Source organism: Chrysemys picta, chromosome 4, assembly GCF_011386835.1.
Source record: "Chrysemys picta bellii isolate R12L10 chromosome 4, ASM1138683v2, whole genome shotgun sequence".
NCBI lineage: Eukaryota > Metazoa > Chordata > Testudines > Emydidae > Chrysemys > Chrysemys picta.
This window is the reverse complement of record NC_088794.1, coordinates 144,216,662-144,242,806: the sequence shown is the minus strand read 5'-3', so window position 1 is coordinate 144,242,806 and position 26,145 is coordinate 144,216,662. Positions and strand designations below refer to the sequence as shown.

Genomic DNA, 26,145 nt, shown 5'->3' with positions numbered 1-26,145 from the left:
TGTGAGAATGGGGGTGAAATCCTGCCCCCTTGGAAGTCAATGGGCATTTTGCCACTGACTCTAAGGGAGCCAGGATTACATCTCATAGGTGGAAATTTCCTGACTCCTGTGCTTGTGAACTCACAGCCATCCCATCGCTTGTGGCATTTCACAGAATTATTTAACGTGCCACTTAACCATTGCACTAGGCACCTGCACTACATTTACGAAAATACAAGTTGGTCCAATGTCTACAATTAAAACCCGACTGACTCCCCCTTCAGCCCAGCCGAGTCCTGAGAAATGAGACAACGGCACACCAAAGGTCAACAAATTCATTCGTTGCCTTGAAAGCAGGGCTGAGTTTTTAAACAGCCATTAACATCCCTGACACTGACATGCTGTGCTATGATTCATAGCACTTCAACCCCCCGCCCCCATCGCCATCCGTATGCAGTTTATTTTTGAACTGACTGTTTTTGATATTAACGTGCTGCTTGTCTGTAGTTTGCTCTCCTCCACTGGGCACGGGGCAAAACCCAGCCTCTACTTCTGTCGCTCAGTTCTGCAAAGTGCAAAGCTCCCGTTGACGTCAACTAACTAGAGTGCTCAGCATGTTGCAGGATGGCGCCCCAGATGACCTTGCATGAGGCAGCCTACTGACTGGAGGATGGCTGGGGGGTCCTTTTCCTTTTCTTGCAGAGAAAAGGGTGTGGCTTCCAAATCCTTGAGTTTAGTTAGTGTGGTTGAAAGGCAGTGTTTAGCTAGAGTGTTTTTCTCTATCTGTAGTGCCTTCCTCATTTTCAGGAGCGGTTACCAGCTGCAGCTGTCCAGGACATCAGCTGGAGTTGGGCATGCTTGACAGGCCAGAAAAAAATCAGACCCTAAGTGGTTTCCAGGGAGTTTTTTGTCTCAAGGTACGTCTACACAGCAACTGGACACCCATGGCTTGCCCATGGCAGCCGACTCGGGCTGTGGAGCGGTTTCATTGCTGTGAAGACTTCCAGGCTCGAGCTGGAGCCTGGGCTCTAGGAGCCTGGGGTCCGGGAGGATCCCAAAGCCTGGGCTCCAGCCTGAACCCTATACAGCAATGAAACAGCCCTGCAGCCCGAGCCCTACAAGCCTGAGTCAGCTCGCATGGGCCAGCTGTGGGTTTTTCTTTGGGGTGTAGGCATAGCCTCAGAGGTTGTGTTGGGGACGGGAGGTAATGGTTAAAGAGAGTCTGGGAATCAATTAGAGAAAACTTTTTATGAAGGTGACCTACAAGGGCATAGAAGAGGTCTGCGCTCACTTTTGCTTCTTTATGATCCTGTGTAGTGAGATGGAGTGGCCTCCCTCCAAGCCAGAGAGGGAGGGACCTCTCTCCGCCCCCCACCCCCACCGCCTCCCTCCCCCACCGCCTCCCCCCCCCAGTGCAGAGGTGCTGGAACAATTTTTATAGTGGGGTTGCTGAGAGCCATTTAACCAACCTGCAAACCCTGTATATAATGGAAACCACTTCAAGCCAGGGGGTGCAGCAGTACCCCAGCACCCCTAGTTCCAGCACTTATGCCCTGGTGGAAAGAGCCAGGCCGGGCCCACTCCTTGTGCATGGAACAGGAAGTATAAGAGGCAGGGTCTCCAGCGCAGTTGGGCTGGAGCCAGGGAAGGAGTTGGCTGCCTCTGCCTTGCTCCTGGCCCCTGGTCCAGGGACCAAGTGGCATCACCCTCTGCTCCCAGAGGAAGACCCTGAAGAGCTACCGGGACTGTAGGCTGCTGAGTAGCCTGAGGAGCTACCAGGACTGTGGGCTGCCGAGTACCCCAAGGAGATGGGGGACCCTTGGACTATGGAGGCTAGTCCATGCGTGTAATGGAGGCTAGGGGAGGCTAAGCCTCCCCAAACCTAGTGCCGCCTGGCGGGGGGCAGTGGCAGATTTGGGGACCCTGGACAATTTTTCCCCCCCACAGCCCTGGGGCGGGGACACAGAACTTTTCAGTCTCATGGCTGCAGTGGGGGGGGAGGAGCAAGCAGGGGACGGGGCCACAGGGGGAAAAGGCAGAATGGGGGCGGAAAGGGGACAGGGCCATGGGCGGGGTGGGGAAGCAGGAAAGGGGCAGAATAGGGTGGGGCTATGGGTGGGGCCAAGGGTGGATCGGGGGAGAGACTCCAGGCTCAGAGCTCCAGCCAGGGCAGAGATTTCTTCCGCGGTCCCAGCCAAGGCTGAGAGCTCGACACTGGGCCCGAGGTCTCAGCCTCCCCACACACCCCCACCCTGGCCGGGGACATGGGGAGGGCTGAGAGCAGTGAGTAGGGGCGGGGCCTCGGCCAGAAGAAGCAAGGCAGGGGGCTAGCATCCCCAAGGGCTTCACCCGCTGCCCATGAGGTTAACCTCAAAAATCCTGGCTGACCAGTGGTGAACTGTCTGATAACCCGGTCCAGAGCTGCCTACTCAGCCACAGCCATGTACCACACTGAGAGAGATGACTTCGTTGCTTAGAAACTGGGTATCCCACACAGTTGCGTGATGGAGCCAATAGACCCTCAGGTTTGTAGGTTGATGTAGTCATTAAGGAAGCCGCTTGCAGCTACTGACCGTATCAGTAGTTGGTATGAATGCATTTCAGGAACTTTGTTCTTATAACTGAATGAGGTACTGAGCTAGGTCTCGGGTTGTTTAAAGGGAACAGGCGGAAGCCCAATAGAAAGGGTTTCTCACAGCAGAAAACAGGCTCATTTATCCCTATGCAGGCAGAGTGAAGGATCCGAGTGCAGTTAAACACCCCCCGCCCAGGACAAAAATGCTACAACTTCAAGAGACCCACAACTTTTAAAGAGTCTGGAAATGAGTCATTCCAGGTCCACTTTGAACCTTCATCCCCTAACCACACCTTGCCTATTCTGAACCCACTCACTTTCCCCTAAATACTCCACCCCTTAACCTTCCCTAAACTCCTGTTGTTTTTTCTAAGCTCCACTCCCCCACCCCCTCACACACACTACACCTTGTATTGCCAAAAGAACAGGCCAGATTCCCTTGGAGGTAATCAGGAGATGGGATATGGGATGGTAGTAAGGAAAATAAAAACACGCTTGAAAGCTGGGGATTGGGGAGAAAGTCCAGGGAAGGGATGGATCATGATAGCGTAGAACATGGGAAGGAAAAGTGCTGAAGCAGACAAAAGGAGGGAGATGTGGGAGACTGGAGTGAAGGAGAACAGCCTGGAGAGGGGAATGGTACCTGCCTCCTGAATGGTGTCAGTCCTGTCTTTAAAGTAATGAGGGAAGATCCTGGATCGAGAATGAGAGACAGGGAGGGAGGTTTCAGGAGCGGTCCGGGGACTTAATTAGAGCTGAAGGGACAATGATGGCGCAGTCACAATGTTTCATCCCGCAGAGCTCAGCACAGCAGGAGAAGAGATAGCAAAGGGGAGGGGAGATACAGGCCTGGGATTGGGTGAGGCAGTCCTAACAGTGGGAGAGGGCAGCCAAAGGTGTGAGGGTAGAGGAAAGGCAGAGATCAAGGAATCGAAAAGGGAGGATGGAGAGCAGCAGAGGAGCGGGAGTGGCTGGTAGAATGGATGCCATGGAAGGGGTGAGGGTGAGCAATACTGGAGGCGATCATAAGGGGTGGGCTCAGAGGAAGGGCAGCAGTGCTTAATTTGAGCCCCGGCACTTCGAGGCTTGGCAGTTCATAGCCCCAGCACCTCTGGGCTTGCCGCGTCAGTTACGAAAGTAAAAACATTGCTTGAGCCCCTTTCGTTACAAATTAAGCACTGAAGGGCAGCGCTGGCTCTTCAAGATTTAACTAATTTCTCGTTGCACCAATATGGATCTTTTTAAACACCCCCCTCTCCCTGAACTGGGACAACAAGGACAAGTGCAGAGTCCTGCACTTAGGACAGAAGAATCCCATGCACTGCTACAGACTAGGGACTGAATGGCTAGGCAGCAGTTCTGCAGAAAAGAACCTAGGGGTTACAGTGGACGAGAAGCTGGATAGGAGTCAACAGTGTGCCCTTGTTGCCAAGAAGGCTAACGGCATTTTGGGCTGTATAAGTAGGGGCATTGCCAGCAGATCTTGGGATGTGATCATTCCCCCCTATTCGGCAATGGTGAGGCCTCATCTGGAGTACTGTGTCCAGTTTTGGGCCCCACACTACAAGAAAGATGTTGAAAAATTGGAAAGAGTCCAGCGGAGGACAACAAAAATAAGTCATGTGCTCCAGCCCACTAATCATGAGGAGAGGCTGAGGGAACTGGAATTGTTTAGTCTGCAGAAGAGAAGAATGAGGGGGGATTTGATAGCTGTTTTCAACTACCTGAAAGGGGGTTCCAAAGAGGATGGATCTAGACTGTTCTCAGTGGTGGCAGATGACAGAACAAGGAGTAATGGTTTCACGCTGTAGTGGGGGAGGTTTAGGCTGGATATTAGGAAAAACTTTTTCACCAGGAGGGTGGTGAAGCACTGGAATGGGTTACCTAGAGAGGTGGTGGAATCTCCTTCCTTAGAGGTTTTTAAGGTCAGGCTTGACAAAGCCCTGGCTGGGATAATTTAGTTGGGGTTGGTCCTGCTTTGAGCAGGGGGTTGGACTAGATGTCCTCCTGAGTTCCCTTCCAATCCTGATATTCAATGATTCTATGACTGCGAGGCACCCAGGGCTCAAGATTGTCTCTTTTGCCTTATGCTGTTCAGGAGCGTTAACAGTATCTCTTTGCAGAAGACACTGGGTTTCAATATGGGGGGGCTCAAATTGCTTGAATATAGTTTTAAATACATTATTATGGTCATTGTGTTACTTGTGCGGGATAGAGGCACCAAAATGAGCCTTTACACCATTGGTTATCATCACCAATAACAAGTAGTACTGGGATGTCGTGGAATGTTCCTCCTCCCCCGCACTTCAAGTTGTTCCAGCATACAGTTCTATCAAAAAAATCAATAATTATGCTCAGTTGCACAATGCACAGTGTTAATTGTCCATTGTGTCCCTGGGAAAGGGGGATACATTTTCCTGTTTCTCCTTATTTGCACCTGTAAGAAATGTACATAGATCTGTCTCCCAGGCAAAATTACAAAAGTGAAGAAAAATCAAGTACCACATCCTAACCCAGGCGCACCATCTCACACCAAACCAGCCTGCATGCTAGCCTTCAGAGCGTGTGTACCTTCCGACTCCAGCCGGTCCAATCCGTAGGTGACAGCTGTGCTAATCCGCCTCACAGATGGAACAACAGTTCTCCTTACAGAAGATGCCATCAAAGCTGGGGTTGCTAGGGTCGCAGTTCTGCTGGTCAGCTCCTCCACCTGCATTCTCATTCCAGCGAGGGTCTCTGAGGATTCGGGAAGAGCAGTGACTGCTTCCTCATCTGAGACAGTGACCAGGTCTGTTAAGACTACTGAAAACAGGAAGCATAAATACCCACCACGATAATTATTGCAGCATTAATACCAGTAATTATTAAAGAATTCATTCTTAAAGGGAGGCTTAACTCTAAACAAAAAGGAATTACTAAATTCCGTTATCATTTATGCACAAAGCTCTCTCTGTGAGATGGTGCAATGAATGAAACCCAGTAGTCCCCGAGGGACAGCTCTCTGCGTGTGGGAGATCTCCTGCAACAAGCCTTCTGTTAGTTTTACTTTATGTTGCTTCTGGAGATGCCAGTCACTACACTGAGGCAAGATCGGAGCACTTCAAAGGCATAAATCAAGTTATGAACCAAGAAACAGATCTAATTGTTTATTGCAGAGATAAAATATTAGGGATGATAAATTTATAATTAAACTCTAGTAGCAAATTAATTACAGTGGAACTCTTAAAAAGGAGTCATTGTTTTTAGAAAGGAGTCATTTTTTCCTACCAAACAATCTCACTCTGACCCAAACGGCAGTTTTCACACTGTAGAGCACCAAAGCAAAAGGAGACTCCCTGGCTAGATTTGCCATTGGTGGTGTTTCATTATAAGTGGTTTCTACTGTATTAACGCCTTGGCTGGATTTTTGGTTAGTTAGTTTTGCAGCACTAGCTTGGTGTGAAGGGGAACCGAGGCCGCGCTCTTTGCAAGGGTGACGGAGTTTCTCATGCAGTGGGTGTGCACTCCCTGGCTGATGCCAGTAGGAATTCTGGTTAAGTTAGCAAGGAGTCCTCCTGCAGCTCTATACCACCCCTAGGGCGTGCTTCTGGGGGAGCCAGAATCCAGCCCTAAAGGCTTTAGAAGGTCCATCAGGAAACCCAGTAGATACAGAAAAGAAAATCCCATCAAATGCCTGCCAAAGATAAAGCTCTTTCAATAATTCCCCACAACAAAAGGCTAGTAATTAGTCTCACATCCCTTTGGGCTCAGTCCCAAGGAAGGAGAGACTGTAGCCATATTGTCCAAGGAAGAGCTCCCAGCTGTGCTAGGGCAGGTGGGAGGAGCATCCCTGCTCACTCTCCATCCTTCTCCACCCATTAGTTTGTGGGTGAGAGTATCAGGAGCAGAGTCCTTGCTCTTCCCCCTGCACCCAGAGCCACTACTGAGGCAGCACTAACACAGAAGACATGGGCAGTTCTTACATTCCTCTGCGCCCCTGCGTGGCTGCATCAGAGGAAGGCTAATCTGACACATCTGACTACCATGAACTCCACCTCAGCTGCCTTTGATCTCCTTGCCCATAACACACTGCCAAGAAGCCTGCATACCCTGACATGTTTAAGAGGAGTGATGGCTAGGGAAGCAAGGACACAAACCACTTAGGGACTGGAAGACAAAGGCCAATGCCTCTGAAAAGAACTGGCAATCTGGGAGGAGCACAAGGATAGGGTGCTCCCTGAACCCTCACTCACGAAAGCCAGCAACCACCTTCTGCTCTAGCTGAAGTCTCTGGTGTCACTCTGCCCGCACCCAAATCACCGTATTTAAACCTAGCTGTGGCTAAAGCATGTTATATGATGGTTGATTCTTGCTTGTGAGGAGACGAAAAATCAGTTCTGTTAGAGAACCAGGTTTTAATCTAGGTATCTACCAAGGTTAAAACCTGGTTCTCTAATACGACTGTAAACAGGGTTTTTTCCCCAGTCACAGTAGCAAGCCAAAAATATGTTACAACATAGTTTGGCCATAGCCAAATTACAAAATATTGTGATTTTTGTAGGGTAGACAGGACCCCAGAACAACCGAACCAATCCATGGAGAGGAGGAGAATACACCACAAATATTCTAGCAGGGCAAGCTTGTTTTGCAATGAGAATAGTGAGCTGATAGTGTGCAGCACGAGACATCTCAATTAAAGTTGTTTCTGGCACAGGAACAACAAGATCAGTAATATTTTATTTATCCTAAAGAAAAAAGTAAAGCTTATAGATGAAATGAAAGCAGAAAACCCTACCTTCGGCATCTGGGGTTTTTGCAATAGACAAATGGGTGGCAGTAAAGGCGACAGTAGTGGCTGAGTGTTCTGACTTTTTCGACAGCTGGGCTCCACTAGAAACAGTCGGTATCAGGGTTGCCCCCTTGCTTTCTTCCTCTGTCACGCTTGCTTCGCTTGTGGGCTCGTGTACAGCAAAGCATGCTGGTGTCATGACTGGCAAGGTGGCATCAGTTTCTTGACTGGCTGTCATCGTCTCTTGGGTAACACCTATGGCAGTAACGTTTTTCAGCTTTGATTTTGAAAATTACCACCGACTTCTTGTATATTAATTGCGGAACTCCCTAGCCAAAAAAGTTACAAGAAATTTAAAGCAAAAAGGAAGAGGTAAAAGAAATATTGAATGGGAACAACTAAAGGGTTTGGTTTTTTTCCTATCCTATAAGGGTCCAATTCTGCCACCCTTACTCCACATGGAGCTCCCTTCAGATAAATGCAACTAATAACTAAATAAGGCCTTGAGCCTGCAATGAGCTCTGTGAGGCGCTCAGAGTAGGACTAGAACCTAAAGCACTCTTCAGTGTGAATGAGCTTGGCAGAATCAGGCCCTAAGTGATTAGTAAAAGATCAATAATCAGCTCTCAAAAATGTATTAAACCCCCCCAATTCTGGAAAAAGTATCTTAAAATAAAACAAAACATACCACCACAGGTATTTTTACACATTACTAGCTCTATTATTTGGGATAATCCACAGAGCAATAAACAAAGGGAACCAGTTTAGAGCAATAATTCATTGTGATTACAGAATATAATTAAGTCTACGCTTTTGTCACGGAGGTCACGGAACTCATGGAATCCGTGACTTCCAGAGACCTCTGTGACTTCAGCCCGCGGTGGCTCAGATCTCCCGGGGGCCCCACCAGCAGCAGCAGCTGGGAACTGCGGGGTACCCCCACCACCTGTGTGGCCCCCGAGCTCCAAGCTGCCAGGAGTGGTGGGGGTACCCCACAGCTGCTGGCCACCGTGAGTAGTGGGGATACCCCACAGCTCCCGGGTGAGAGGGGTAGCCCGCAGCTCCCAGCCACCACAGGCGGTGGGGCCACCAGGAGCTCTGAGCCGCCGCGGGCAGGGGGTACCCCGGAGATCCCAGCCACCGCGGGCAGTGGGGGCCCTCTGGAGCTTTGAGCCACTGCCAGCAGGGGGTACCCCGCAGCTCCCAGCTGCTACAGGCAGCAGGGGCCCCTGGATCTCCTAGCCACAGGTGGTGGGGGCCTCCTGAACTCCAAGCCAGGGCCCCTGCAGCTGCTGCGGGTGCTGTGGGGACTCCACAGCTCCCCATTTTGTCATGCATATTTTCAAAAAAAGACACGGTCAGGTCACAGGCTTCTGTGAATTTTTCTCTATTGCCCGTGACCTGTCGGTGACTTTTACTAAAAATATGTGTGACAAAATCTTAGCCTTAAACATAATGGATTAACAAACTCCTGTAAAAACAACGAGGATACAGACTAACGCAGCTACCCCACTGATACTAAACTCCTGTAAAAGCAGAATCAAAACACAAACATTGTCTTTGTTTTGTTTTCCAGGCGCAGAGGTGGGGTGTCAAGTTTTTTGCACATCTTGAGGTGGGAAGGCTGAGTTTGTACAGGACTTATCACAATGTGGTCCTACCCCAGGACTAGGGTTTCTAGGCACTACAGTAATACTAAGAAATAAAATAACAACAACAAATAATAGCAGCAGCATCCACTGTTCATTGCATGAAAAAGCACCGTTGCACTGTTCCATGGAAGGAATCTGTTTTCTTTCTCATTTTCAGTGCACTCCTTGCCCAGGCAGTTTTCCCAATGTGACTCAATTCTAACCTAGAACCAGAGCCTCTGCAAGCTCACAAAAACTGCCAATGAATCGGAGCCAGAACACAGAATTTTGAGCTGTCTGCAAACTTCTTGAACAGCAGCAATTGCTCCAGGACTAGGAGGCTGAAGGTCAACAACTCTTCCATTCCCACATTATCTATCCCAACCTCAGTGGCTCCAGGCCCTCCATTACCTGCTCTTGCTGCTCCAGTGGAATCATTGCACTGAGCCTTCAGATTCTCCAAAGTCACAGGCTACAGGCAAAACTGACTACAGAAACATTTGTACCTGGCTTGAAGATGCTTCACGGTGTTCACACCCCCAGCACTTGAGTTTAAGTTTACAGCCATCACACAATGTAAAGACAGGTACGACCCCAGAAGACAGCTGGAGTTGCACTTGCTTACGCCAGGGCTGAATTTGGCCCATAGACTGAATGGCGCCAGTAGAAGCTCCGAAGTTCCTACCTCATGGAACAGTGAATGCAGGAATACACAAACACACACAAACCCCCATACACTAAAGGGACAGTGTCAACTTGAATTTTTTACTAACAAACGCCCCCACCCAAGTTTTTGATAGTATATAAATGGTGTTCTATGCACAGAATTTTTTAAAAGTCTCCTTAAAACAGTTTTTATATTTCTTTTTTCTTTCTCCTCCCCCCAGTGATGGTTATATCGAGAGAAAATTCATCAGACACTCGGGCACAGCTCTAACCCCCATGTGTCCATCTGCTTCTGCCTTTTCAGTTTCAGCTTTGCTGCTTCTGTTGCTGGTAAACATTCTCTCCCCAGGGCATGAGGTAGAGCATACACATCAGCTCAGTGCATGAGAGTGATCTCACCTCAGTGTGGGAGGCTTGAACTGATCATCAACAAAAGACTGAAACTGGTTGGACATTAGGAAAAACTTCCTAACTGTCACGGTGGTTAAGCACTGGGATAAATTGCCTAAGGAAGTTGTGGAATCTCCATCATTGGAGATTTTTAAGAGCAGGGCAGACAAATGCCTGTCAGGGATGGTTTAGATAATACTTAGGCCTGTCATGACTGCAGGGGATTGGACTAGATGACCTCCCTTTCAGTTCTATGATTCTATGATTATACACGAGGTGCTGTCAAAAGCTCAAAATGCACAGAAAAAGTATATTTAGTCATTTCATTCATTTCTAGCAATCTTAGCTGTTACTCATCGCTATAGCAGGCACAAAAATGTATAACAACATCCCTTTAAACATTTATACTGCAGATGCAGGTTAGCCTCTAGCTATAAATCAAAGCCATCTTTGTTCGCTTTTGTTCTTTGATTTTAAGGAGACAAATCAATAACAAAGGTGCTTCTCCCAATAGCCATGCTGGAGAGCAAGTGTAGGTTTTTATTTCAATGTGGGTAGGCAAGTTACCTTTTAATGAATTTCCCAGGGTAAGGAAGATATTGGATTTTGTGTCCGTCATAGTAACAGTCTCTGGCAATGACAAGATGACACTTTTCCTATCATCCATTGTGACTGGTTCTGTATTTTCCTTTGTGTTTATAGCAGTCACTTCAGCTTCTGCCAAGGGACTTGTGAGATAAACAGAAGTTTGGCCAGAGGAAACTGTTGGCATCACCTCCCCCTGCATGGACACCTGTGCTGGCCCAGTGTACATGTTTTTTTCTAGTTTCACGGTTGTTGCATATGCAGAAGCTGTAAACGGCATGCCTCTTTTCACATCATCTTCATCATCCTCTCCTCCCGTTGTCCAAGGAGGTTCCGCTATCACATCGTTCTGTTTTTCCTCCTCATGCTTTGAGCCTCTTACCTGACTTATAGTTCCTAATTTTGTATCATCCCAATCATCACTCAGTATAGAGACGGCTGGAGCGCCTGTGACAGCACTAGCTGCCACTCGCAAGCTTCCTTGGCTGCTGTCCATTTTTGTTTCCAAATTTAGGGAGGCATCAGTGGATACAAATGTCTGTTTCGCAGTGAGGGCAGAGGCACGGGCATCTGTCAACTGCAAAGGGCTCCCTACATTTGGCTTCAGTGTTCCAGGCTCAGAATCAGCTGTTTGATGAGCCAAAAGTAAAGGGCTTGTGGGGTAGTCACTCACCACTTCTAAGTTTTGGGTTCTGGGGTGCAGAGTTGGCAATTCTTCATTGCTAAGCTGGGGTGTAGCTGAGAGGTCGGAACTACCATCTGCCTTCTTCCCTCCTTCTATAGCATCCATCCTAAAAAAATGCTTATCCAGGTCACTAATAAAACTATGTCCGGCCTCTGTGCTACCCCCTACTGTCGTCTTGGACACAGTACTACTGAGCACATCAGCCTCAATGTCCGGATTGAGAGTAGTCAAAGCTGTAGTTAGCATGGCCTTCAGTAGCCCATTTTCACTCGCCTCTTTGCTTGAGTCAGTGGGACTGAACTCACTTTCATCTGCCACAACCATTGACACTGTAGGGGGGTAAACATCGAGGCTCTGACTGCCTATGAAAAGATTATCACTAAGACTTGTGTGCTGTGTTTCTCCTTTAGCAGTGAAGATCTTGTTTAATGAAGTCCCAGATGGCTCTGTTGACACTCCAGATGGCTCTTCTGAGACAGCAACACTGGTCGATTGCTCAGAAGGGCCTACGTTATTTTCCAAGCTTTGCATGCTCATCCTCTTGTCTTCTAGCCCATTCCCTGCCAGTGCAGTTTGTTGGACCCGTACTGTGTCTTTCTCCAGTTTCTGAAAGGTTAGACATTGCAGGCTGGTGGAGCTGAGCAGAATGCTGCATAGGACCATGCAAATGTGAAATCCTATTGATCTGCTCATATCGGAAGAAAGATGTGCCCAGAAATTTGCAGAGTTGATCATTTCAGAAAGTGAGTCCTAGGAAAAGAAAAACACAATATACAAATGTGTCACTTTTACATGCTTCAAATGAACACTTTAAATTAAGATAAATGCAGGTAAGTGGGTCACCTTGACAATGGGACAGGTTAATACTCTCTAAGGTAATTTGTGGTGAGGATGCCAGTCAGGAACTGCCACTTTTTTTCCATCCCTGCTATAAACACAACCTATTTCACTCATTCCTGCTGCATTCTGGGTTTCATTTTATTTCTGTGTGCTCTAGTACCTAGAGACATATACTCCTGAGTTCTCAGCCACTTTTGACATTGACACGCTCAGCATACAGTATATACCCATCTCACAGGGTGTGATGAAGATTAACCAATTGGGCTCTGATCCAGCAAAGGACGCAAGTATGTGTGTAATATTAAGCATGTCAGTAACCCCACCTACGTCAGTGGAACTGTTCCCATGCTTAAAATTATGCACATACTTATGTGCTTTGCTTGGTCAGGCCTTAATGTATCACAACCACTTTGAAGATATAAAATGCTACCTCAATGCTAAGTATCATTGTTCTCCCAGTGGTGAAATATACTCTGAATATCTGGTTACAAAAATTCCTGCAGACTATCAGGCAACATGTGTATGTATGTATACACATGCCCACCATGCTGTGTGATAGAAGAGTAATCCTAATACGATCTATTGAAATATAGAAATGTTATATACACACAATAGGCAGAACAGGTAATGCTGCCTATTTTGAAGGTTGCCAGACACTTCCCTTTATCAGACTTGTTTTCAGCCACTTATAACTTTGCCAAATTTTAACCATTTGGGCTGAAATTTTACATGCCATGTCTGCCTCAAGTTGAATTTTTGGGGAAAATTTCAGCCTAAATGGTTCTGCTGTTTCCGAGAATGAGGGGAAAATGCATTGTTTTCCCCATGTTAAAAACACTCTGTTGGCTTTTTCTTTGAGAAGCTCTAGCACTCCGAGGCTTTGGAGCAGGAACGTGAAATACAGCAGGAATTGGCCTGTGTGTCAGAGATGTGCTTTTTGCTGACCCCGTAAAAATCCACCCTAATTTGGCCAAGTTAGAAGTGTTTGAAAAAAAATTGCAATTTGTATAAGCTCAATAGAGACTCATTGTATTTTAGCTGCTAAAATCTCTAAAGACTCTGCTCTCACTGAGCATGCTAGCCTCTCTCAGCTCCTACGGTTGACCAGACTGTACATGGTGGGACATCCCCACAGAATGAGTAAGCATGCTCCCTCCAGCCCGGGGCCACAGGGGCAAAGTTGAACTTCCCCTGTCATGGGTGATCCAACCAGAGTTGCGGGAACAATTTTTATAGTGGGGGTGCTGACGATGGAAACCATATATTTTGTGTTTGTTATTACTACTTCAAGCCAGGGGGTGAGGCTGCACCCCCAACATCCCTTGTTCCAGCATCACTGGCTCCAGGCCAGGATGGGGCCAGGCACTGGAACAGACAGCAGGGAACCTCTCTCTCCTGAGTTCTCAATGATCCTCTGCTGGCACCCATGCGGCAAGGAGGAAAAGGTGCCTGATTCAAATGCAGAGACTGGACACGAGGCAGCCTCAGGAGGGGGAAGAGTAGACTGGGAAAAGGAGTCTGGTGATACGTGGACTGGAGGTGGGCAGGGAGAGAAATTGGAAGTGGCGGGGCAAGGAGACTGCAACTGGGAGATGGGTGGAGGGGAGGCTGTGACTGGATAAGCAAGAAGGCTGGAGTTCTGTGGAAAAAATACTATATAGTCATGGAATTATCATAATGCATACACCCAAGGGGAATGCATGAAGATTGCACAGACACCCCTAGCTTGGCATTTCCTAACTTTTGAGTGATTGACTTTACAACCTTAATAATGTTCTTTTAACATAGTATTTTGTGGTTTTATACATTAAAAAATACAGACACACTTGTACATATGTATATAAAATGGCTAGGCAGTTGGTGGCTGTGCTGAGATAGCTGCTTATTATACTAGATTGGACTGTTACCTTGTGTTCCCTCCTCTCTCTGTTTGTTGCATCCATCTATTGTATATCATCACATGCTAAGCTCTTAGGGGCAGGGACTGTATTTTTGTTTAGTATTTTTGTGTACAGTATAACAGAGCTCTGACTGGGGTGGATAGCTATTACCACAAGGCAAATATATAATAACAGTACTCAGGCCTGGTCTACACTACGAGTTTAGGTTGAATTTAGCAGCGTTAAATTGAATTAAGCCTGGACACGTCCACACGACGAAGCCCTTTTTTTCGACTTAAAGGGCCCTTTAAACCGGTTTCTTTACTCCACCTCCGACGAGGGGATTAGCACTGAAATCGGCCTTTGTGGGTTGGATTTGGGGTAGTGTGGACGGAATTCGACGTTATTGGCCTCCGGGAGCTATCCCACAGTGCTTCATTGTGACCGCTCTGGACAGCACTCTCAACTCAGATGCACTGACCAGGTAGACAGGAAAAGCCCCGCGAACTTTTGAATTTCATTTCCTGTTTGCCCAGCGTGGAGAGCACAGGTGACCACGCAGAGCTCATCAGCACAGGTAACCATGATGGAGTCCCAGGATTGCAAAAGCGCTCCAGCATGGACCGAACAGGAGGTACGGGATCTGCTCGCCATATGGGGAGACGAATCAGTGCTAGCTGAACTCCGTAGCAATAAACGAAATGGCAAAATATTAGAAAAAGTCTCAAAGGCCATGAAGGACAGAGGCCATAACAGGGACGCACAGCAGTGCCGCGTGAAAATTAAGGAGCTAAGGCAAGCCTAGCACAAAGCCAGAGAGGCAAAAGGAAGGTCCGTGGGAGAGCCGCAAACATGCCACTTCTACTCGGAGCTGCATGCCATGCTAGGGGGTACAGCCACCACTACCCCAACCATGTGCTTTGACTCCATCAATGGAGAATCACGCAACAGGGAAGCAGGTTCGGGGTACGAGGAAGATGATGAAGAAGACAATGAAGATAGCTCACAGCAAGGAAGCGGAGAAACCGGTTTCCCCAACAGCCAGGATATGTTTATCATATGTTTATCACCCTGGACCTGGAACCAGTAACCCCCGAACTCACCTAAGGCGTGCTCCCAGACCCTGAGGGCACACAAGGGACCTCTGGTGAGTGTACCTTTGTAAATATTACACATGGTTTAAAAGCAAGCATGTGTAACCTTTCTGCCCATCTAAGTTGGCAGCAACAAGGGCCGGGTTCTGTATCTAGGGGTTCTGTTTCAATAACGCAATGCAAAACCGGCTCGAGCCCCCACCCAGTGACCTGGGACAATTACATACCATCCCCCGGGCGCCTCTAGGAGGCAATACTTCCCCTCTTGCAAGCACGGAGTCTGAGTGTAGCAGAAAATGTTTACTAACATGAGGTAAATGACATCAGCATTAAATTGGAAGAAACACCACAAACAGGATTCATAACACAAACCATGAGCAAAAGACCCACCCCAGCAAATTGGACCGTGTCCTTTTCCCTTTGGTTCTTGAATCCAGCAACCCAAAAATCACCCAGAGTCCCCAAAGTCCAACACCCCCAAAGTTTCTTGGGTCCAGCAACCACCCAAAGTCCCAAAAGTCCAACAACCCCCAAAGTCTCTGTCCCTGGTCAGTGCAGTCGTAATACACCATCTACTGCCAAAAGGCAAGGAGCTGCTGCTGTATAGCAATGCAGCCCCACGTCTGCCAGCTCCCAGATCGCCGATGACGGCTACCAGTCATACTGCACCGTCTACTGCCAAAAGGCAATTAGCTGCTGCTGTATAGCAATGCAGTACCACGTCTGCTGGCACCCAGATGACATATGGTGACGGTGAGCTGAGCTGAGCGGGCTCCATGCTTGCCGTGGTATGTTGTCTGCACAGGTAACCCCACGTAAAAAGGCATGAATCGATTGACTGCCGTTGCTCTGACGGAGGGGGAGGGGCCTGACGACATGTACCCAGAATCCACCGCGACACTGTTTTTGCATCATCAGGCATTGGGATCTCAACCCAGAATTCCAATGGGCGGCGGAGACTGCGGGAACTGTGGGATAGCTACCCACAGTGCAACGCTCTGGAAGTCGACGCTAGCCTCGGTACTGTGGACGCGGTCCGCCGACTTAATGCACTTAGAGTATTTTATGTGGGGACACACACAATTGACTGTATAAAACCGATTTCTATAAAACCAGCTTCTATAAATTCGACCTAATTTCGTAGTGTAGATATACCCTCACAGTCCACCAAACGGAAAAGTAAAAAAACTGTTAAAAACTAGTTAAGGATTCTTAAGTGCATAGACCACTAACACAACCATTAAAAAGCCAGGAAATTACTAGTTAAATTCTTAGTCTACCTTTGCAATATTACAACCATGATTGTCTTCTTCACTTTACCTCACCCACATCCACCACCACAAAACACATGCCTCTCCCTTCCTCCCACCCACACTCCTATAAGGATGTTTAAAACAATCAAGGAAAGTGAAGTGATTCTAGGGTCTACTCTAAAACATTCCTTGAAAGCCAATACTGACAACTATACAAGAGTAACCTTACAGATCTTACGGTATTCTGAAGCGTGCATTTTTAATTTTAGAAAGGATACCCACAACCCCATTATTACCAACCCCCAACATCCAAAATCATGAAATTGCCTTACAATTCATGAGGGCTTTTTTAATAATATATTTGGAGATCTTTTTATTTGCCTTCTGGTTTTTGAGCCTCTAGGGTACACTCACATCACATTTTCAAGCTTTTCTTTGCACACATGAGGGCTAAAAACTGTTTTATTTTAATTAAACTATTTTCTTTAGGTTCTTACGTATTCACATGACTCAGGAGCTAGTGCTTTAAGTGAAACATCAAATATCATGAGGCCTGTGATAAAAATCACAAGAATTGACAACACTGCTGAATCCTCACTTTTCTCTTTTCACTGCACCTTTTCTTGCTGTCTGGACTGCAAAACACCTTTCCTGTTCAAAATCTGAGGCCTGGGAATATTCTAATCTAATCGCTAATCTAGCAATCTAATCCCTTAGTGCTTTCCAATGACTAAAAGATGCACAGAAGTATATCGTGTAAATTAAAAAATCAATAATGCCTAATGGAAGGTGTCTGCCTTTCTGTATGAATACAGATTATTTTCACCTCATTCCCCCCAGGGCTTGCCAGCTAAGATTACTTGGAGATTGTGGAACAGTCCTTTCAAAAGATTTTTTAAAGGAAATTTGACTCAAAATGCAGTGTTTGTAAATAAACACATAAATAAGACATAGAAATATTTCTATGGAATATAAAAAAGTTCAATGGAAATAATTTTAGGGGGGAAAAAAAAAAATCAAACAAACCTTCCCTAACAATGCTTGACACTCAAGCTTTGCATTCATGCAAGAGAACCCAGAGATGAAACTGACTAAAAACCAACTGCAAAGGTATTTTTAGTGTGCTCCCTGCAAGAAATTCAGAAAGCGAATATACCACAATAGCGAAAAGCAAATTAGATTTGTAAATTGTTTTTCAAATGTAACCCTCTCAACCTATGTCTACACTATGAGCAAGGGATGTGATTTCCTACTCATGGACACACACTCATGCTATCTCTCCTCAAGTTAGTGCGAGTATAAATAGCACCCGTAGCCATGGCGAAGGCACAGCTTGAGCTGTGCTGAGTACAAACCTGTGGAGAGTATGTACTAGGCACAGCTCAGCTCAGCTATGCCTCTCCTGCTGCTACCCATGCTACCACGGCTACGCTGCTATTTGTACTCACGCTAGCTTGCACAAATACGTTTCTACAAGCAGGAGAATCACACCTCTAGCTCGCAGTGTAGACATAGCCTAATGCACTCTTTGTAAAACAGGTAAGGGAAGGTGTGGGGGTGGGTTTAATATATATATTTTCATCTGTGTCCCTCAAATTAATTATATCATTTTTACAGGTATAACTCTTAAAGTATTTATTTACTTAAGAACATAAGAACGGCCATACTGGGTCAGACCAATTATCCATCTAGCCCAGTATTCTGTCTTCTGACAGTGGCCAATGCCAGGTGCTTCAGGGGGAATGAACAGAACCCGCAATCATTGAATGATCCAGCAAGTGGAAGTATTAAAGTGAAGTGTGGGGGGGTTCTGCTCCCCCTTTCCACCACCACCACCACTAATAGCACGTAACTGGTTGATATGCAGTACTTGCTTAGTATTATCATAATCTGCATTACAGAAGTACACAGAGGTCCCAGCTGAGGCTTGTTGTGCTAGATACAGTACATAGACAGTGAGAGACAGTGCCCCTTACCTGAAAAAGCTTACAATCTCAATAGACAAGGCAGACAAAGCGTAGAAGACAAGAAGTATTATTGTCACCACTTTACAAACGGGAACAGAGACACAGAGAGTTTGATGTGCCCAAGTCACACATGAAGTCTGTGACAGCCGGGAATTTAACTTAGATCTCTTGACTTGAACAGGGCTCTGTTGCAGGCACAGCGGCACAGAGCTCATTGCAGGATTGGGGCCTAAGAAGTTGTTAATGACAGCAAGGACCTATTTCAAAGAAGATTAAGCAAAGCTTAAGGCCTGACTTAGCTTTAACAAAAAAAAAAAAAAAAAAAAGGCTGGATTGGATTTTGCATCTAAGAAGCATTACAAGTATCCCCCTGGCTATCCTCTTAAATAAAATAATATAATGTATTAAATAAATTAACAGTGGAAAGCTTAAAGCAAAGCCGATTCAGGTCTTAACTAGTAATCAAGTGCAAAGCAGTTCATTATTTGTGCTGCACTGAGCCATGGATCTGTTTGCACCTATCTATTCTCTTTTCTGGCTGTTGTAGGGTCTGTGTATCCTACAAACATGTTGAGTCAGGGGACCCATGTATAACTTGGTTAAAGTTTGCATTGTTCATTAGGACCTAACCACATCCCCATAACTGGACTAAAATAAAGGCTTCTTGTTCACAGGGTAGAAGAATACACTAGAAGAATTTTTCCAAGGCCCACAAACACTTTGAATGTCCTCAAGTCTTGCCAAAAATATCCCCTTTAGGCTAACACCTTCCAGGAGAAAGGAATTTAGAGGGGGAATCAAAATCAGGCTCCTTGTGGAAAGCTAGTTACAGCCTCAACTATGAAGTCACTGCTGTTGTTTCATCCTACAGGAATCAGGGGTTAAAACAGTCCAGCATTGCTGAGCAACACAGCTAGTCTGGAGGGAAAACCCAGCTCTTCTCTTTGAAGAGGCACTGGTGGACCATCATAACAGAGAAATCACTCTTGGAGGCAGCGGGGCAGTGTAAAATGAAAGGTTTATATCAGTTGGCCTGGAAGAAAAAGGAAAGGAAGCAGGAGGGGATTGATCATAGCAAGGAAATGAGCTGAGGGAGGGGCGTGCTCTAGTGATCTGGGAATACAACTAGAAGCCAGGAACTCCAGAGTTCTGATCCTGAAACTGACTTCATCTCTAGCCTTGGGTGAGTCACTAAGCTGAAAAATGTAAGCCATGTCAGGAGCTCTCCTGTAAACAGGCCACCAGCTGAGGCACTGTTTTAAGAACAGTGTTGATTAGGCTTTCTCTGAGCCAGGCTACAGCACCGGCCCTGCGGTGTGAAGGCAATTATCACAGCTGACTAAAATGGATTTTTTTCTCATAAGTGAATCTCAATACGCGAAGAGTCAATTATTTTGTTTAAGAGTGATGGCAGGTTCTGAGTTACCATTGTCAGGAAGTTCTTATTTTATATTGAGATTCAGCTTTGAGAAAGTCCCATCCCTCAAATACAACAGTTACTGTCACACAGCAGGGCTGAGGATGGCAGGTGGGGAGTGAAGATAACAGGTGACTTCCCCATTCAGGAAAGTCACCCACTGCATAGCCAAAGAGCTGGTGGATGTGTGCAACAAACAGCAAATAGCTGTCAGAGAATCACAGAAGCTAATGACAGAAAAGACCTATTAGGGCATCAAAGCTTATCCCCTGCTACCGCATAATTGTTCCCTACTATATATTTTACAGAACTTTGTCCAGTCTAATTTAATATATCTCAACTGATAGGGTTTCCATGGAAAACTACCCTCTCTGCTATCTTCTGGCCTTTGGTAAGTTCTGACCATATTTTCCAATTGCAAACACTCTGACAGGGGACGTGCATCAAGCTTTTAGACACCTGAATAAATACAATTGCTCTGATGGTCCATCTTCCACGTCTCAAGCTTACGCTTATGCTCTGAAGTTACTGAAGTGACTGCATGTGTCATGTAGAAAAAGCACAAGAGGATTAACAGGTCATCCACTTCAGACAAATCATTGGATGACCTTTGTGGTACACGGCTCTCCACATCTCTGAGTGCAAGCTTGATTATCCCAGCTTTGCCCAGCTGAATGGTCCCATACGTGTTCAGCAGGGCGATTCATCTGCTGGTTGGTAAAAAGAATACGAGAAAAACGCTGGAACTCCTCAATATAAATATGAAAATATGTGCAAAACACACAGTAGAGTCATTGCCAGCTATCAAATTCCTTAACACTGGAGTGCTAATGCACACTGCCCCCAAGGCTTTACCCATTATGATGGACACAAAAGTCAAGGGATTATACATATCAGTGGTCTGACATTACAGACTTCTAACTCTTGCCATATTTTTATGGACAAATTCCTGTATTTCTCCTCATGCTAAATTATTGCCAGTTCAGTCTTCCAATACAGCACACATCTGAACACTTTTCATTCCCAGTTAGTTCAGATAAACAAACCTCAACCAGCTAGAACTATCTGGCCTGCTCTCACAGCTGACAGCTTCCAGCCAAATCTCAAGGAATAAGACAGGTTTAAAAAAAGGAGCCAATAACAAACATGCCCATCAGATTCAGCAAGAGGGTGGAACAAGACTCTATCATTCTGCCACTCCATATGCAATCTACTGCATCCCCATGGATAAGTTCACTACAGCATCAAACATGTATCAAGAAGCCAAAATATCTTTAGTTTTCCAAGAAACAAACTACGTTATTTACCAGTTCTATGCAGGCATCTGCCCTAAAAAGGATGAAAGACCAAGCAAAACAGAACCTCCATATCAGTCATCTATCTGCGCTACAATGGTCCAGGACGGAGACATCTTGACCCTCCCTTCTCATATTTCCTAGGGTCATTTGTGATTTTTAAATGTATATTTTATTGCAGTTTTTGTCTTTTTAAAAGAAATGGAAAAATAAAAGGAAAACAGCACAGTATGTCTCATATGGTATTCTCAAACAGTTAGTAATATTATCTTGCTTTGTCAGTGACTACATATGATGTTTAGATATTTATCTATATAAATCCTTAGTTTTCTCTGTATATCTATATACAGATAGACAGACAAATATGCAGGGCAACTTCCACACCTCTTCTTGAAGCTTCACTCTAACAGCTATGTGCTGTGTGCTCTCTGCTTCAGGGATCCTCTCTCTTTCTTCATTTCAGAGTCATCATTCTGATCACTCTGCTTTTCGGGGTCTCTCCAGGGGTGCTACTGCACCCCCTGGCTTGAAGTAGTAATAACAAACACCAAATGCGTGGTTTCCATGGTTTCTATCAACAACACCCCCACTATAAAAATTGTTCCAGCATCCCTGGGTCTCTTCACCACACACACCTCCCTATGCTTGCAGGTCACTCCCCTAACATGGCCCCTGTCAACTGATGGGCTCTCTCTCGCAGATGCCAGACCTGTCCTCTTTAAGCCAAGTTCCTTCATATATTGGTTCTTAACATCTCTGTCCAAACTCTCTAGGCATTTCTAATGCACTCGTCACTGGTATCTAGGTGCTACATACACGAATTAAAAAGCACACCCCCTCACCTGACACATACTACCATGCAGGGCACCCCATGCTACTACTCATACAGAGGCCAGTCCCACCATTGCTTGACTGTGTTACTGATAATGAGCAGGATAACACCTATGTTTGACCATGCTACTAAAAAGCTCAACATCTCCATTTGCTTTCTACACCTTTCATATTGATGCTCACACTACACTACAACTGAACCAATGAGTCCTCCTCTATGTTCATGTTCTTTCGAGTGATCACAGGGGGGAGGAGAAGGTATGGGGAAAGCATGAGCAGAGACGTGTTAAATTACTGCTGAGATAGAGGGTGGGCAGGCTGGCTGGGCACAGCTTGCAAAATATCAGTTGTTGTTTTGGACTTGCTACCACCTTGTTTCATGCTGAGGAAATCTATCAATCATAAAAACTTACCTTCCACATAAAAGATAAATCTGCTTCCTTGGCACGTTTTTTTCATTGTTTTCCTTACTAATGAGCAGTAAAAATGGGAACCTTTTATCCAACACAACCATCCTGGACCATTATAAATTCAGATAAAAATAGAATCGAGATCCAACTCACCTCTGGTTTTACAAAAACAAAGTTTATGTTTCTCAACTCATCTCTGCAAATTATGGAAGCCGTTTGTGTTGAAACAAAGGGCTTCCTCCTCACAGTCTATATTCTTATCTTACTTGACCCTGAGGTGGTCTTAAGAGACAATCTGCCTCGGGAAACAGTAACTGGTATCAGTGCATGGCAGAATAGGATTGTATATTATTAATAATACTTAGCACTTATATAGCATTTTACATTTTCAATGTACTGTACAAGTACTAGCTCATTTTCAGAACCTGCTGTAAGTTAGGTGAATATTATAATCCCTATTAAGCAGTTAGGGAAACTGCAAAACACAGAGGTTAAGTACCATCCCCAAGGACACACAGTGAGTCAGTCACAGAGCCAGAACTAATACTTTCAGTCCTTTTTAAAAATGCTTTTGCAGCAGTAATCTGTGCTCTTCATGGTTTTGTACCCAAACAGCCACGTTTCAGAATCTACCCCATAATAATGCTTTGGTGACCCCATAGCTATTTCCAGAGTAACAGAATGTGATGTCGTAAACACAGGATTGTGATTTCACTCATGCTAAAGGAGAAGCTGGGCTCTGAGGGGAAAGCATTTTTAGAAACACAAACACCTCCCGCAACACAACAATGAAGGGAACAAAGGAAAAGACCAGCCATGTCCATTTCTTTTCCCAGCATTCTCTCTCCCCCAAGTCTGCTGCTGTGCAAAATCCCTCCTGTAAAGGGAGCATAAAATCTAACTGAGATGACAATGCACTGTAATCCAACAGCTATGTTAAAGGTGAATGACAGGCCTGGCATGCGGTGACAGCCGACAATCTGCACTGAGGACAGCAGCTCCAAGGTGGGCAAGAAGGATGCAACAATAAAAACTATCCTGACAGTGCCAACTCCTTCCCTTCCCCCGCTAATCTCTGGCACTCCGCTCATTATAAGCCATAGACATTCAGACCGCATCTATACACAACAGGCTAAGGAAGAAGCAGGGAGGTTACCCATTGCCCTCATCTAGCCAGGTCTCTGATGAAGTGGCCATTCCGAACAATAGCCTTGTTCCCGTGGGCAGTGGCAGAGGGAAGGAGGGCACCAGCAGCCAGCCTAGTGTAGCCACTCCAGAGCATCCTTGCCTGCAAAAGTCAAAGGAACAGATCTCTCTGCCTGAAGCCCATTCGAGGGGCAGCTTCGCGGCATGCCACGGGCTAGGGGATCGAAGAGGAGAAAGGGGCGACGGCGGGCGCTGGGAACTTGCTGTGCCCGTGAGAAGTGGGGAGAGGAGGCGGAGGCGGAGGAGAGGACCCCCCCCCAAACACACACACACAAGGAGGCCAGAGGCAGCAGCATCCATGGAACACAAAGGAGGCTGTCGCCGGGCATCACACGGCCGGCCAGGCCTGCGCAGCTTCCTTGCACGGATCGGGGCATCTATTCTCTAGGGAGCCTCTCAACCATCGCCCCGGCTCCCCGCACGCCCCCAGCCCCTGCCATTCCCAGCCCCGCTGCAGCGGGCTGCCCCCTGCCCGCCTCTCACCTGGGCCCCGCGTGTCCCTTCAGCCGGGCAGCACTGCCAAGGCACAGTGGAAGCGATCCGGGCCAGCGCTCACCATCCCGCCGCCGGCTGCTCGCCTGGCCAGTGGGGCTGGGCTGGGAGGAGAGACAGGGGCGGGGGAGCCCGGCCCTGTTTCTTATTCATGAGGCGTCCGTCCCCGCTCCAGGATTGGGCGGGAGGCAGCGGCCGGGCACGCCCCGGCACGGCGGTGCCCATAGGAGCCGCCCGCGGGCGGGCTCCCCTTCCCTCCCCCCGGCGGCGGCTGCTGCTGCAGCCCTCGCCGGTGCCTTGTCCCCGGCTCCCGCCGCAGGCTGCGCGGAGGGCGCAGGGTGGCCACGGCCTGGCTGAGCGGCCACGGAGGGGAAGGAGCCGGGTCACAACACGTGCGAACTCCCCGGCGGTTCCCTGGCTCTGCGGGACTGAGCGTGGTGGGGAGTCGCTTTGGGGTGCGGGTTAGGGGCAGGCTACCCAGAGAGCGCCTGGCCCCTGCAGTACAGGGGTGCCGTTGTGCCGTCTCCTACACTGCGGGTGCGGGGACAATTCAGTGCGATCTCCTCCCCCTGCTAGGGTGACCAGATGTCCCGATTTTATAGGACAGTCCTGATATTTGGGGCTTTGTCTTATATAGGCTCCTAGTACCCCCCATCCCCGTCCCGATTTTTCACATTTGCTGTCTGGTCACCCTACCCCCTGCCACGCTGGACAGCTGCTGGCAAAGTGTGAAGAAGGGAGGTTTTGGGAACCAGATGGGTGGATTGCCCCCTTGCACCCCAATCCTCTTATCCTTGGCATGGTGCAGGCGCTTGGGGGTCACTGGCCTCGCCCTCTGCAGTGATTAAAGAGGTAGTCAAATATTTTTTGTCCAGGTCCAAATTTCTTGGTCAAGGTATAGTCAAAGTCCAGACTCCAGAGAAAATAATAAAAAACAACAACAATTATAATAATAAGTAAATAAAAAGATTTCAGGGTCCATTCAAAAGTGTCTGGCAGTCTAGATCTGGGCCGCATTCTGCCTACTGAACACTTCTGGAGTAGGTTCCACAACAGGAAGAGGAGCTTTCATGTCACAAGAGGGGAGCAGTGGGGAGGGAGTGGGGACTGTTAATGGAAGCCAGGGAAAGGAGGGGAAGTTGTGCTTCCCGCCAGTTTTCCCCCAGCCCTTACGTTAACCCCTGCTTCAACCTTTGTGATCAGAACGTTGCTAAAAAATACCTTAAGCATATAATTCACTGCCGGTCAGTTTCTCTCGGTCACAGTGTCCTATTTCTGTAAACGTTCATTGGCACTCAAGTCATTGTTAGAAAGAAAAGTATTTTTGAATGTACTGCAGGCAAGTTAATGTCACCTAACAGTATTGTACGCTCAACAGTTGGCAATGGCGGTCAAAGTGATGCTGGTGGTTTGAGGCAGCAGCCAAAGAACTATCCTGAGGGGCTAAGGAAACACTTTTCATAAAGAGAACTACTCTTGTGTACAAGCCTTGGAATTTGATAACTTTTGTCAGAATGAAACTGTCCAGTGAAATTGTGGGCAATGAAAATGAAAAGTAATTTGTCTTACAGTGTATATATTCTGGGCCCAAACCACAAAACATGAATCAAACACGAAATTGGTCCTGCCCAGAAGTAAACTACAATTTAAAAAAACTATTCTCTTTAATATAGCAATGCTAGTCGTAATCTGTGCAAACACTACGTTTTGAATTACTCCCATACATATTTCGATGGTAAACATCTGATTAATCCTTTCCCGGTCATAAAATAAATAGTCATCCGTCTGAGCCCACACATGGTGTGTTTTCCAGTTTTGTCATATTCTTGTTTTTACACCTTCTTAATCCCAGTATACAAGACAACTGAATCACTTCACCATTTTCCTCACAAAAATGTTATGTGCATAGCCAGGACCAGCTTTAAGCAGGACAGCTGATTGATTAATCCTAGACAAATTAGAGGATTGGGCCAAAAGAAGTCTGAGGAAGTTCAACAAGGACAAGTGCAGAGTCCTGAATTTAGGAGGGAGAATCCCATGCACCGCTACAGACTAGGGACCGAGTGGCTAGGCAGCAGTTCTGCAGAAAAGGACCTAGGGCTTACAGTGCATGAGAAGCTGGATATGAGTTAACAGTGTGCCCTTGTTGCCAAGAAGGCTAATGGCATTTTGGCCTGTATA

The 26,145-nt window shown here is 46.7% G+C and overlaps 1 protein-coding gene across 2 annotated transcripts in view; it reads right to left on the bottom strand.

The window, feature by feature from the left end:
* ARMH4 (armadillo like helical domain containing 4) overlaps positions 1–24,095 on the bottom strand; it is a 114,465-nt gene extending 90,370 nt beyond the window's left edge. For both annotated transcript variants that reach the window (XM_008170941.4, XM_065593841.1), the window contains exons 1-4: positions 23,956–24,095; positions 10,577–12,029; positions 7,329–7,577; positions 5,126–5,356 (exon numbers count right to left, since the gene is read on the bottom strand). In XM_008170941.4, coding sequence (XP_008169163.2) covers positions 5,126–5,356; positions 7,329–7,577; positions 10,577–12,014 — 1,918 coding nt within the window. In that variant the 5' untranslated portion in view covers positions 12,015–12,029; positions 23,956–24,095. The remainder of the gene's footprint in view (positions 1–5,125; positions 5,357–7,328; positions 7,578–10,576; positions 12,030–23,955) is intronic.
* Between the last annotated feature and the right edge of the window lie 2,050 nt (positions 24,096–26,145).